Below are 15,372 nucleotides of genomic sequence, written 5' to 3'. Positions count from 1 at the left end.
TTTCAAGATCCATGCTCACAACTGCCAACAACATACGTTCTAAGATCAACATCAATTCAGCACACTATAAAGTCAACTTTTTGAAAACACAGATTACTTCAGATGCTTTGAAGCATACATATTTTGAATACCATGAATTAAATCTGAAAGTCATATTTAATAACTTTAGCACACAGCCAATAGGTTGTTTTAGCATTTCAAATAAAAGTAGCCATTTAAGAATGTGTGAGACACTGGTCCTGGAAGTGGAACCCCAGCTTCATCCTACCGAACCAAACAGTAATATGGGAGATGAGGAACTCACGTCAGAATGCTCAAATTCACCAATGTAAAGCTGTTTTAACAATAATATTAAATAAATAAATAAATTAAAAAATTAGATCTCACTTCACATTTTCTCCTGTTTAGCCCAGCTATACATACCGCTATTTGACATTTGAAAAAGATTATTCTTCTCAAACTTCTTGAAAACACTTCCTTTTATTTCAACGAACTGCAATTTTTAAAAACAGTTAGTTAGTTTCTATTGATTAAAAAATGATATAAACAAATCAGACTATCAAATAATATGAAAATAGACACGATACATATGATACACAGATTAAGGATGGTGAAAAAAATTAGGGTAGCTATGTAATAAAGCTACATACTTACATTATTGGACATCATGATGGTAAGCAGTGATTTATTGTGGGAGTTGAAGGCCACATTAAGGGTTGTTGCTTGAACCATTATAAGAATAGCGTGCAGGACTAGATAGCAGGGTTAAGGAAGCATATTTGGAAGTAATATTTCCTGTTCTGTTTCCAAAGTTTAACAAAGAGATTTGTATCTCCCTGTCCACTAGATTTACAGCTCAGAATACCTAAACCTATGTAATGTGCCTACAGTGTTTCATAGCATGCAATAATTGTATTAATTTTTCTTGTTCTAGAAGAGCCTCATGACATTAGTCAGGAGAAGCAGCAATACAACCTGAAAGAAAAAAAAAAAATCTGAGATAAAGAAAGATTCAGAATTAGCCTAAAGATGTCAGAGAAAACAGAGGAAAGTACAAGAATTCAAAATTCATCACCATATCTATCATTCTGTATGTCTTTACAGATCACTTCCATTATTTCACTCTAAGGTTACTTCACACTGAACTCATTTGCACCCTGAATATTCATGAGTTTATTCCTTTGTTTCAAGAAAACATTTTCAAGCTATGTTTGTAACATTCCACTAAATAACAAAACCCCACTGTCTTCAAGACCCTGTAACCCAAAATAGTCAAATACAAATCAGAGATCAAAGTTTCCACGAACTATCCAATTACTGTTTTTAATTTTACTGCACATTAAAAACCCCTGTCTACTACTGCAGTGGTATACCGTTATAAAGGTTTGGTGTTTTTTCTGAAGCAGGTTAGAAGAGGTTTTTTTTCATTAATTTTAAACTGTAGTACTGGCAATCTTACTTTGAAAGCAAAGGAACACCAATTTAGGAACACTATCAATTTTTCAAATATTTTATAAAATAATGCAGAGCAACTACTCTGTAATTTAATTTTTTAAAATTTGCAACTTCGTGAAGAAAAAGGATACAGACATAAAGCACTGCCATGAAGAAGTGAGGAATCACACCTATGTGAGCTCTTTTTCTTTCCTTAGGTTCTGTAGCTGTCCAATAAAGAGCATCCAAAATATCTTGTCCAAATGAAGAAAACAGACGATCAGCCACCTAAACAAGAAGAACTTTTCACTGCCTTAAAGCAATATTTTTCTAACACCTGAATATGACACTGTAAGTACAGCTCAACCTAAAAAAAGTTTCACGTATTTATCACTTTCCAGCTCTTATTCATTCCATTTCCACTCTGGATTTCACAGACATTGTTCCTTTTGTATACTCAGCAGCTTACTTTCCCTCTCAATCTCACTATATCCCATTTTCAGCAGTATTTACAACATATAACCATTTACTTTTATCTTAGATGCCTCCTTGGAAGACACCCAAGTACAGTTCTAACTTCAGCCTTTGATAAAGCAATATGTATGTTGCATCAAACTATCCTAAATACTTTTTTCCTATCCCTCTGGGTTTAATGGGAGGGTGCTGGGGGAAGAAAAGTGAATTTCAGATGTGTGGTAAGGAACATCATCAACTTACAGATACAAGAAAGACTGAAATCAGATTTGGCTGTACTGTTCCCTTACACCTTGGAATAAAGTACATACTTAATACAAATCTCTGCATAAAGCAGAATTCAAAAGTAAAAGTACCACAGCACAACAGCAGGTGATCAAGAGGGACTAAAATTCTGACAAAAGGGGAAAATAAGTTTGAAAAAGCTACAAACGTCTCAAGTGTAATACAATGGATATATGCACGAGTTGGGAAAAATATCTAGCAGCAATTCTAAAGATAGGAAAAACATGGACAGCAATCTGAGCTCGCAATACCACAGGCAAGAAAGGTCCCATGGAGTTCTACCAGTTCCCAACACTTTAGTATCAGCAAACATGTAAACCTGAAGATAATCACAAGGGAAGTTTTTTTCTGCCTATACACTACAGTTCAATAATTTTCAAACGAAGCTGCATAAAACAACAAAACCAGCACTTACAAAATTAAATTTGGTATCACAAGGCACATGTCTGGCTAAAAAAAAAAGCCACACTGCTTACTAACTCTACAAAACAGAAATAGTTGAATATGAAAACCTGATTAAGTCTACTTAATAAAGACAACTGATATTTCCTCTTACTGTCTTTCTGCAAGACAACTATTTTGGACATGTTAAAACAACATGCAACAATACAGAACTAGGTGCATGATGCACCTGCAAATATTGAACCATACCTATTAACAGGAAAATAACTTCTTGGGACAACATAAGTAAGTGTGGATTTGGGATCATTTTCTGACTTTGTTCACTAAGAGTTCTGCAGGTAAAGATACTGAAGGAGGGAAGTCATACACTTTAACCTATTCAAGCCAACATTTATTGAAGTTACCTAGAATTTGAAGGCTGAATTAAAAAAAGTAAACTATATGCTACTCTTTAAGCATCACCTATGAAATAAAATGAAAGAAACCATGAGCTGATGAATCATCATAAATCTGAAGTTCAAACCCCCATCAGTCTGAGAGATATTTACAGTGGTATTGTTTTCGGCTTTTAAATTTTGTAAATTAAGGTGATCTACATTATTTAATTCCTGCTCATTGTGATGACCCATTGAGTAATTACACCTGGTGTAGTAACACCGACTACAGAATGCTTAGAATTTGGTAAATTTTTGTTCACAATATTGTGAGGGTTTTAATAGATAACATGGTGGCTTTGCTTTCCTTTTTATTTAAGCAGTCCTTGCTTCTCAGCTGACAGAATAGAAAATATTAAAACCCACCACACAATATTGTTGCTTGCTTTTCCAAATACGACTTACCTAAACCCTACATGCCGGCTCCAGGCTCCAGCAGAATTCCATGGTGAGTGCTGTCACCAGCGGTAACGCACACTGGGGCTTCACAAGGAGCAGGAGCCGGTGGGTCTGAATCTAAAAAAGAGAAGTGTCATTTAAGCTAAATGTGCTGAATGCTCCCCTTAAGCTGTCTATCGGGAGCATTCAGGACACAATTTGAAGCTTTTGCATTCCTCACATCTGTCCAGGACAGTATTTCCTGGACTTGCTGACAGCCGAAAACATTAGGACATTGTAAACATCTCTGTTGCTCAAGTGATTTAACTAAATTAAGGAGATCTTCCTATTTTGAAAACTTGTAAAAATGTAAAGTTTATTGCTTAAAAAACACTGCTTGCATAGTAGCAAAGACTTACAACAAAATTCAACAAAGTAATCTAAGCAAGCCAATATTCAAACTATTGAAAGCCGACTATCAAGTCTTCCAGTGGGATCCCATGACATTTACTGCCAATACTGTGCCTGCAACCTACCATGGTAAAACCAAAAAAAACCACTTTAAACATGCCCTCTGCTTAGCATGCTGGGTTTCATGAGACACCATGGAAATTAAATACAATTTCTAACTTCAAATTCTAATGTAACTTTTCTAATAACTATGAGTGGCAACAGACTTCCCCCTTTCCCAAAAAGAAACCCGGGCAGCAATTCTTAGTTGAGACACACACTTCTGATTCTGCCAAACATAGCAAGGAAACTCAACTCTTCTCCTCTCCATTTAAATTGGATTGGCATGTGGCTTCTAATTTATAGCAAACACTGCAGTATCTCTTCAAATTACATGGTAAGCACATAGTGCTGTACTTTCTCAGTTTTTGAAGTAGTCTTGAAATAAAAGAGAAATTACTATTTTGAGCACATGGATTTTTTGTTAAATTATACTCTCTCAGATTCTGGAGCTATATGTGGATGAATATTTCCCAACACAAGTAAAATCCACATAGTAACTCAGTGCGAATTTAGTATGTGTACATGTTTTTCATCAAATCTAAAAACAACCGAAACAAATCCCTATGAATAAACAACTGAGGAGGCTTGTATGTTATTTATTTCACATAGGATAATGAATTGTATTCCTTATGCAATATTTTCATATTTTATGAGGAAAGAACAAATACCTTTAGACAAAATAGTCAGATTTTGCACAAAGCGTAGCCCAATTTTAACAGTCTTCAAACAAAGGTAAAACAGATGTTCAAACAAACATTAATATGTTATTCAGAGATCCCAGAATCCTAGTAGATTAACTCTTGTGTACAAAGATCTGATTGAGTCCTTTTAAGAGGTTGTATTCCTATACATGTCCTACGGTTGCAGGATGGAGACAAGATTGTAGCTATGAAAACATTATTCGTGAATCACTGCTCATAAAAGTGCAATTGAAAATTTCATGCTTTAAATTAATAACAAAACAAACATTTTTTTTACCCCTGAATTTCTCTTTACCTTACCTCCCCAAACAGGACTTCCTTTTCTTGTTTCACTATATCCATTCAACTTACTGTTTACGTACTCAGGCTTTTGTCTGCTAGCCAGGACTGAGACAGGTTAAACAGTAAAGCATGTCCTTGCATACAATGAAAGGTATACTTCCAAAAGTAAGAATTAAAAAAAGAAATTCCATGTCTTCTACTATCTTCCTTCTCCGCTCGCTCTCAGGATCTTATTATTTCAAATCGATAGTTTCTGTTTTTCAAAACTACTTCAAAATCTTATCCGGTCCACCCCTTGCATTTCAGTTTAAGACAATTCTTCCATTTCCATTTCTCAATTTTCATTCAACTAAATTAATTAATAAGCTCCAAGAACTAGGCAATACGAAACAGTATCTATAAAGCTTATTTTTCATGAACTTGTCTGTTTCACTGCACCTAGGCTTATTAATCATGGGTGTGCGCACATTTGTGAGAATACGAGATGCACCACATTCTAATTACAAATACAGCGATACAACAATATTTTAAACAGTCTGAAAAAAGCATGCTTGATATTCTGATGTCAGCATTCTTACCTCAAGCATGTTATAGATGATGTAGAGCTTTATGACAGACTGTCCCCTTATCAGATGATACATCATAGAGTAGTCAACATAGTGCATCATGAAGTAGCAGATGACCAATATAACTCCTTTGAGAATGTCACATACCTGAGCAGGTTGTAGCAAACGTCTATCACTGAAATACAAAGGGCAAAAAGTTCCACTAAATGTCATATACCCACAAAATACAGACATTACCATATGAATAAGAACTTACAGAAGCTGTTAATCAAGGATATATTTTAATGGTAGTTTATTACTGCCCCTTTCCCTGCCCCTCACTCCAACACATAAGGAACACCATGACCGTGATACACATTTATAGATCACGCTCCTGAACAGGATCACATTCTCTTATCTGCCACATCCACTTAGTTAAAATACTGTACTTGTTGGGTTAAGAGCTTCCACTTGTTAAGAACCTTTCGCATGCATGCCCATTGGTTTTTAATTTACCTTCCCTCTTCTAGCCAGCCAATTCGCCTTATCATTTTGACTTCCTCAGTTACAGAAATTGTATTTACTATGACCGAAAAAAAAGAAATGAAGCAGTCATCTTCAATTTCAGTGAAGCAGATGCTGAGGAACAGGTTCTAAATGAAATCCTGTATCTTCTTTCAGCTCTAAGCTCTGTAGCAGTAAATGCAAGCGATTTGACATCGGAGCACTTGAGGTTGATCTTGAACCAATGCAGAAGTCTTCTATCTATAGTTCCACAAGTAACTCAGAAGACCAAATGAATCATTACACAATTTCATCCTATGAACTAAAACTACAGGATGAAAATAGTTTTACTTCAATTGCCACAATAGCAGCCATAAGCATAATGAAATCACAAGGCAGGATTTACTTGTCTCTTTACTTAGTTTAGTATTAACATGATGCAAAGCATTTAAACAGCTTTCAAATTAAATCAAAAGGTTGAGAATATAAACAAATAGAGAAATAATTTCTATGACAGGTATTTAATTTTAATATACACTGAAAGGTTTTTGCAGAAATTAATGGTTCATAAAAGTCGGAACCAATTAGCAGAACGCAAGTTATGGATTTTCATTTTCTGTATTTTTAAATCACTAGGTTATCCAACAATGCTCACAAACTGATAACATGTTTAGAAAAAACCCCTAAATTTGACAAAAATTCATGCTATTTTAAAAAAAATCTGAACAGTTACTTATCACCTCTGCAAGTCAAGACTTTCTACAGATCTGCAGACAAGTAAAAAATGCCAGCTACAACATTGGAGCTAGAGTGTTATACTTCAGGTTTTTTGTTGTCTTCCATTTAAAAAAACACAAAACAAAACCCCTGAAGACAGCATTAACGCATCGTAACACTGAACCACAGTGTCATTCTACAATGGGCAAATAAAGCGTGCGCATAAGAAAACTTGCAGAACTCAGATTTACAGTATTACACTTTGAATAGAGAGCAATTGCTCCTTTTATTCTATACTTTTTACTGCATAATCTGTATTAAAATTAATTATATTCTGAAAAATAGAATTCAACCTGGTCTAGCACAACAGAACTGCTTAGAGTGGCTTTCTCACCCTGAGACATTTTCTTGCTCTCAGAAGGCATCCAGTAACAGCAACCATACCACCTTTTATTTCAGTCTAAGTCCTTGACAAAAAGCCTGTGAATTTTCTTCCTTTTTACCCCCCGAACTGAGTTTGAACTGCACCAATCTTGCAAAGTTCATGAAAACTGAAAGTGTCCCTTTTCTAGCATATCCAGTAGTTGTCTGCTACTTAAGGAACCTGCATGACACACACAAAAAATGCAAGCTCTCCAAACTGCAAAATTATATTTTAAAAGTTTATTGCCCTATTTAACTACATCTGACTTAAATGATTATACTTATTTAACTATATTAGCATACATTGAAACATCTATAGGATTTAAGGAAGCCCATGATTATGATTGCCACTCATATGCCGAGCAACACAGCACGTTCCTTCTCCAACCTACTTCAACTTTGGAAGTATACTCATTCAGTAAGAGTCAGCCAACACTCATACTCCACGATATAGATTGGGATAAAGTGGTAACGGCATTATTACTCCACAACAGTAATGCAAAGTCCTAGCATTTCAAAAAGAGAATCAGAATTTGTTACTCAGAAAATTACCATCTTCAGCCTTCCAGCCTTCTTATCACTACAGAAGTAGTCTGTACCTGGTAGAGAAAACCTGACTAGCAAGAGAGACACCCACTTCAAAAGTTGATGGTTTAAAACTTTGGCAAGGTACCAGTTTTAATGACGGGCTGGTCTCTTGTCCAAATGCACTAGTAAGTAGAACCTGTTTATGAAGTTTCTGAAGCAGTTCAGAAAGATTCTCACACGAAAATGCTTTGATGTCCACAAATCAATACAGACTGAAAATTATAATGTTAAAGGTTTTCTGGCTTACAAACATCAAAGATGCCCAACCACCACTACAGTCAGAAGTTGCAGTTATTCTGTACTGTTAACCCTATCACTCTTCTGCTTATGTTGATTTTCATCAGTATGACCTACATTCACTTGAGTAAAACCAGTTCAGGTGGTGATGTAAAAGCAGACAGTGACCATTACAGGTGAATACAAACTCTAAGACCAGACTACACATAACCAAGAGCACAACTGCTCTTCTAAAGGTGGTCTCAACTCCGAAAACTAACTCAGGAGAGTTAACGCCATATGAAGGTGCATCCAAACTTACAGCGCATCCTGTACACTGGACAGATGAACCATTTTCAGAACGTGCTGTGCACTGAACAAACGGAGCATCGCTATCATTCAATTCAAAGGCTGCCCAAAAGGGTCAGATCAAGTACACTTGACTGCTGTGCCTTACAGGAATTAAGCTTTTGTACAACAGAGTACATTCAAATTATGGGTTTAGAGAATTTTACCTCTCAAAGCCACTTGGATTTAATTTCTCAATTGTCTGTGTATCTAAGAAAAAATGCAGTAAACACTCCCATTTTTCCCCCTGACATTTTAACTAAAAATACACTCTATTAATGCTCTATTCAAAGTTCTGCAATAGCTTCTTGTGCTTTGCATACACACAAGTAGCAGACTACTTCTTCAAAACACATCTTTAAAAGAAGTCACAAAAATATCCCCACGGTTTCATTTTACTGAGTTTGATGACCGAAGAGCTGTCAGCACCCCTAACCCCTAGTCAGTACAAGGGATTATGGCAGAGGCTGAGTACAGAAAACTGCTTTCTAGAGAGAGAAATGAGTAAGAATATCCTAGCATTTACAATATATTCCATGTTCTTTCACTGTGCACTAAGAAAGACTCCTACATATTGACTAGGCAAGTAATCTATGGTCCTACAGCTAACATATTTCCGCCTGAGAGAGATTAACCGTAACTACTGCATAAACCCACAAAAGCACTTTTATTGCAGCAGAATCCTTTTCTGCTCTGGCTAAGAACATTTACAAAAGGATTTCGAGGTGTGGCTCTGAATATAATATGGAATAGGGATAATTATTTCCTACAAAGTAAAAAAAAAAAATCAAGTAAATGAATTAAGACTAATGATTTGTCACCTTTTGGCAAATACACGGAACTGCAAAGCTTGCAGTTATGAAACTATGTGATCAATGTGAACCGAACACTGCAGTTTTAGTATATGATCAGGCTCACATTGGTTCAAGCTGTATTTGTCACAAATCATACCTATCCTTCACATTAAGCTGTTTAATACACAAACACACAGGCTGATGTGATTTTAAGCCTGTAAGAAAGTCTTAGCTCACTCATTACATAGATTACATTTTCTGCATTTCTTAATACATGTTTCTATTTATTGCCTCCAGTAACTACTTAGTGCCAATACTGGAAAGTACTTCCAGAACAATCTTGATTAATCAGACCTCATGATTAGTATCACATACAAATTTGTAACTCTGTACTCATCTGCACCATGAACACTAGAGAATCTCAAAAACATACGAAGAAAAAAGCCAGTATTGGCCAAGCTATGACAACTAGACAAAGGTCAAGAAAAGCATAGCATAGTGCTGATAATACTTCCAATTCAATTTCTCATTTGAAAGAAGCCAAGAGGTAAAACTAGACAATACTGAGCTACTGTACAACTCCAGAAACCACTGAACAGAGATCTGAGAAGCTGAAACAGCTTAGCTCATTTCAAAAGACTTTATATTTTTAAAGTTGTGCAGGAAGTGTGACAGAATACAGAGGGAAAGATTTCACATGAAAATTAGTTATGGGTGTTTTTTCTCATGCGTGAATAAAGTAGAAAAATAAAGAGCATAACTACCACCTTAATTTATATTTAATTATTCTGGTTACGAAACAGCAAGGAGTAGGATCTTTCTACAGAAATCTGTTTGTTTTTTCCTTCAAAGCTATCCCATGAATACAGTGATGCTGCAGAAGTAAATTAAATATTAACACTTTCCTGGCTTTAGTGAACTCTGCTCTTAAAAGATAATGCCATGAGAGCCTTTGTCCAAGATGCAGTTCCTCTAATATCCTATTGGATTCCAGAAATAACGTTATGTAAATTGTTTTACAATTTAGCTGATTACATAGCTGAACAGAATTTAAATTACAAGTTTCACATCTCACATACAGCAGAACATAAGCGGATTCAGGGCATTTGAACTGTCCTTCAAATGCACCTTATTAAGATACATGATTTCTGTCTGTTCACCTGATTATTTTCTGCCATTATTCCATTATTACTTTAACATTTTTGCTCTAAGTCATGCTCTTCAAGATGCTCTTTACACAATTTTAAGAGGTTTCATTACACTAAGCCTCTAGTTCCCACATTTAGCTGTACAGACTACCAAGGAATCAATTTTTAAAAATTAAACTTCAAACACCAAAGTACCTTAGTAATAAAGAGTAAGGCTTATTCATTCTTTCTATTACCCGCCACATAAAATCTTGTATTGCTTTACTATTACTACTGCTGAATACACTGAGCGGTTTGAACATGGGATGATCCTTCAACCTGCACAAATTCAAAGTAAAAATCCAAGCATTTCTCTATAGATAAAACTCTCTCACACTGTAACACTAACTAGCAAATTAAGGCCATACAGAAAAAATAACACACAGGGACTTCAATATTCTACAGCATCTACTTAAGTCGTTCAAACTCCTCAGCCTTTGGGTACGTTCACCATTCCATCTACTAATTGACAGAAAATCTCCAGTGAAACCAACTCTTATGTCTCCACAAAATATAATTATACAAATGCATGCTTAAGGGGATATACAAGCTTATTATTAATTTTAATATGAGATGTGTGAGCCTTGCTACTATACCTCCCTATTTCACCACTGCATGCTTCTGTTCCAGCCCAGTCAATTAACAAAAGGAGAAGCATGCCAAGCTCAATGTTTATCACACACTGTTCGAGGCAGCTGGAAGGGAAACTACGGCAAAATTTATACAGTGCACTGACTGACATCGACCATGAACTAGCAATTCAGAAAACTAGTCTGTTTAGTAGAAAAAAAATTACTTTTTTCAGCACAATTCATAAGCTCAAGGCTTAATACTCATGCTTTGAGCTTTCCATTTTACGGCTTGTCTGCCCTGAGACACATTTAGAAAGTGTGAATCCAAGTCTTTCCTGCTTAGTAAAATCACTGGATCTGCGTATGTCCTCCCCCTTTAGAAAGCTAAAGCCAAGCAACTTTCCTTATAAGAAGTTAAGAAATATTTACTTTGCTATTCTATAGAATTAAAATACTATAAAATTAGAATCAAATATTACTATTAAATATTAATATTGAAAAAAATATTATGGCTACCGACAAATTTGCTCTATATATTTTAGGAAAAAAACAGCAAAAAACCCTGGGTTTTTTTCATGATTACTTGTGACACACGTCCACATAATCCACTCTAAATGTTACAAAATTAAAAATCAAACCAATTTCAAGATATACATAAACCAGCTACCCAGTGAAATCCGGTGTGAAAAAAAAGCGTTCATCATATTCAGTCTCCTCAGACAAGTGAAAGTTTAAGTAACTAGTGACCTGACTGTAATTTTCAAGGTACGTCTATTTAACACCATACACAAGAGGCCATGATCTGCATTTCATACAGTAATAAGAGTTCTGTCTCCATCCACTGGTTGAAAACCATGAGGTTCAATCATTCACAAAGGCCACCACCATAAAAATGGTCATACTACCAATATATAATGTTTGTGACTTTTAACTGAACAGCATGTTGGATTTCACAGTACTTTTCCCTTAACAGTTCAAGGCTTTCAGTGTATTGGCATCTACCCTACAAACCTCTTTTTTGTTCCAACAAACGTACAATCAAAATAACTTAGCATTAAGTAGAGCATTATTACAAATCAACCACAGTTTACTGATATCTGCCTTTAATATGTTACAAACCACAAATAGCTAATGCATAAATTTGCTGAAGTGACCGACTTCCAATAAAATACCCAACAAAAAAGGATGTTAAGTGTTTTAATAAGCCTTGCATATTGAATTTGAAGTGGTTAAGCCATTTGGAACATAAAATGCACTCCGCAACACACACAAATTTGTCCTTACTGTATAAAAAAAAAGTCTAAAAAATACCAGTAGTCTGTGGTATACACATTTCAAAAACCATCACTGCAAAATGAATATTTTCACTATATAGTATACGAAGTAATGTGTGGATAAGTACACTTGTCTGAGTACTTAACTACTTTAGCATCTGATGCGTAAGTGCTCTGATTATACCACTTTAAACTTACCTCTGCACAGATTATCATACACTGTTCATACAACTTCTTTACTTTTTCAGGCTTTCTAGTGCTACTCATTTCTTCACTAGTCTGATTACATACGGTTTTCCAGTCACTTTGTAGAGTTTTTTGCTTTTTGATTGTTTTGTTGTTTGGGGTTTTTTTAAACCAACAGGAACTAGATTTACAGCTTATTGCATTTTTAATTCGTTCCTTAAATATAGTCTTGTCCAAATAGTTCAGATTGTTCCTTCATCATTCATCATTGAGCACAAACAAAATTTCCAATGCTCATGTCACAGACAATTTAAAGATATGAATACACTATCATTGCAATAATGCTTTAGATTGATATCTTAATAATGAACCTAACCACCTGCATACTATTACCTTAGGAGTTTAAAAATATATATGTATTATTCTATAAATATTATTGTACTTCACACTATTAAAAAAAACTTCTCATTTATATAGGTGCACTGCACTGAAGAAGTGTTTCAGCACTGAGTTTACAAGTTTGAGCAATTATTTTACAGCAAACTTTCTAACTATTACTTATTCAGTGTTAACACTTTGAAATAGTTAAGACAACCACTGAGGTTTATATTAATTAACAATATATTACTGTTAATGAAATGGTGGTCCAGTTAATGTTTTGTTTAGATATCTTTTCTTTCTCCATTTTTACATCACAGATACTTGTATGGAAACTGAACTGTGGGCTTGTTTTACAGGTAGATAATTTAGTCTTGATCAAAGTCTTAATCCTTCAGTGTATCCTTCATTAATGAACTGTGACATGGTAAATTTCTCATTTTATATGAAGCATTAAAAAAATAATCAGATTAACACATAAGGGGATGCTTTCCTGTTAGCATACTAAAAAAAGATGTCAGGGAAAATAAAGCCCAAGCAAGTTTGTCTGAAGAGTATACCTTCCTATACAACTACACACTAAGAATTTTCAAAACGCATGTACTGATCTATTGGAAATACTTTCCTACAGTTATGTTCAAGTTTGGAATTAAGTCTGGTGTCGGAAAGAAAAGCCATTTTGATCTAATATCCAGTTTGAGACTTAAGAGATATAGTTTACAGTATGCAGGACTTCACTGTTGTAAAACTGTGAGATATTACAGAGTGAGTGATGATAAAAGTATGTCCCAAATGAAGAACTCTAGGATATGGAGAGCCGAGTTTGCCAAGATTAGATGGCATTTCATTTTTCAAACAATAAAAAGTCTCTACATGCACACAACACAGCACAAGACCATGCTAAGAATGAAACGAAACCAACCTTGCTGTTAGGCCCCGATGAGAGCTGTCTCAAAATAAAAAAAAAAAAAAAGAGGTTTCAAATAAGTGACAACTAGAATAAGCTTTCATTAAGCTTCTACTGTTTTAATAACAGAATCGACTATAACTGAAGTCAGTAAATGAACATATGCTGAAGTGCTGTACTTTATTATGCAGAGAATCAACTTCCAAGTCTAGTGTTAAGATACCTGGCAATGAACTTTCAAAACTCCCCAAAATTTACATTAAGCATTACGAAAAACCTGCTTGCAGTACACACAACAACAGAGCTCTGAACCTGGCTGAAGTGTTACTTAGAATAAATGTAAAAAAGCTTAAGGCACTATAAGTGCAGCAGGGGCTACAGTGTTTCCAAGATACCCTATTTTTAATCGGGCTTAACTGGTCCATAGGCACTCTATGTAATAATAAACAAAAAAGTTTTAAATCTACTAGGTTCACAAACTACTTCCGCAGTGATGCAGTTACATGTGGAAATATACCTACCATAAATAGCACTGAATCAATTTCATGTGTTGGTTATTAAAACTAAGTGTTGGTTTCTCCTTTGAATTATGTCGGTTAATTGAGCGATACTGTTCATTTGTAATCAGGCTTTTTACTGATTACATGTAGATGTGTGAATTTGGCTGATAGCATAGAAGGAAAAAGAAAATCAGGATTTACTCACCAAGGAGGAATCCCTGTGACACCACATTCCATCCTATAAAGGAAGTGAAAGTGCTCTTCCCTTCGGTCTGATTTACAAGAAAGAAAGAAAGAGAAGGTTGTAACGTTGCTACGCTATGCACTGTTATGGAGAGGAGAAAGGAGTGCTTGATCTGAGAGTTTACTACAGAAAATACTGAGTGCACCTCCCTTTTTTTGGTTGGTAGAAAGCCACATTTTTTGGTGAACAGGTGCACTACTTTCTCAATTTAACCAAACAATAGGAAGTTTATGCATTTAACAGCTATAGCCCTTACAAAAAAAAAAAAAAAAACAACAACACATAATTTAGGCTTGAGAATAAGTGCAACAGAGGCTCAAATTTATTTAATACCTGACAGTATGAACAAAGAAACAATGTTCATAATAAGAACACCAGTAAATTTGTTTTGTTTGCTTTCTGAGATTCTTTCTTTGTACAGGTTTCTTTCTTGAAGTAATGCGGTTTACTTCCTATTGGAAAGGGTAAACCTATGATTTCACACAAGGGCAATGGGAACTTTAAGAGGTATATATAATAAACTGAAGTTAATGATGTTATTGCTGACAGGATCTAAATTCACTTATTTCCGGGAAAAGAGAACTGAGTAAAAGAAAAACACAGAACATAATATATTGTCTATATCTATTTCTATATGGAAGAAATTTAAAGATCCTGTCAATCAATCTTCAGATACAAGAACATTCATAATCTAATTCTCTATTTTCTTGAGAAAACTAGAATTTGGAGAGAAAAAAATTAGTCTCACTTTCTGTAACAAGTCCATACTGGCATTGTGGAGAAGATGTAAAATGCCTTTAAGCATAATTAGATTGGGAGTCCCATCAGTCTCACTAACATACAATTTTAGCTTTCACATCACGGTGTTTTTCAAATAATACACAAGAGCTTTTACACATCCCCACAAGAGCTTTTACTGGCGTGCAACATATTTTCAAGAAGAACAAAAAGTTGGCTCTATAAAAGTGTTTCAAAACAAGCAGAGATATTAACCTGCCCAGAATCTCTGGGTCTAAGGTACTAATAAAAAAATGTGCCTAAATTGTAAAAGGAAACCGTATCTTTCAACCACAGGTATAGTTACTT

At 34.9% G+C, this 15,372-nt stretch overlaps 1 protein-coding gene across 7 annotated transcripts in view; it reads right to left on the bottom strand.

Annotated features, from left to right (window-relative positions):
• TAPT1 (transmembrane anterior posterior transformation 1) overlaps positions 1 to 15,372 on the bottom strand; it is a 48,279-nt gene that overhangs the window by 20,398 nt on the left and 12,509 nt on the right. For 4 of the 7 annotated variants that reach the window (XM_056326468.1, XM_056326470.1, XM_056326471.1 and 1 more), the window contains 5 exons: positions 13,558 to 13,581; positions 5,482 to 5,644; positions 1,587 to 1,722; positions 655 to 752; positions 424 to 493 (listed from right to left, as the gene is read on the bottom strand). In XM_056326468.1, coding sequence (XP_056182443.1) covers positions 424 to 493; positions 655 to 752; positions 1,587 to 1,722; positions 5,482 to 5,644; positions 13,558 to 13,581 — 491 coding nt within the window. Of the gene's footprint in view, positions 1 to 423; positions 494 to 654; positions 753 to 1,586; positions 1,723 to 5,481; positions 5,645 to 13,557; positions 13,582 to 14,247; positions 14,315 to 15,372 lie in introns of all 7 variants that reach the window. The other 3 variants (XM_056326473.1, XM_056326474.1, XM_056326469.1) reach the window with 3 other exon arrangements.

The sequence above is a fragment of the Falco biarmicus genome, chromosome 1 (genome assembly GCF_023638135.1).
Source record: "Falco biarmicus isolate bFalBia1 chromosome 1, bFalBia1.pri, whole genome shotgun sequence".
Taxonomy (NCBI): domain Eukaryota; kingdom Metazoa; phylum Chordata; class Aves; order Falconiformes; family Falconidae; genus Falco; species Falco biarmicus.
Note: the sequence above shows the minus strand (reverse complement) of the source record. Positions and strands in the feature narration are given on the sequence as shown.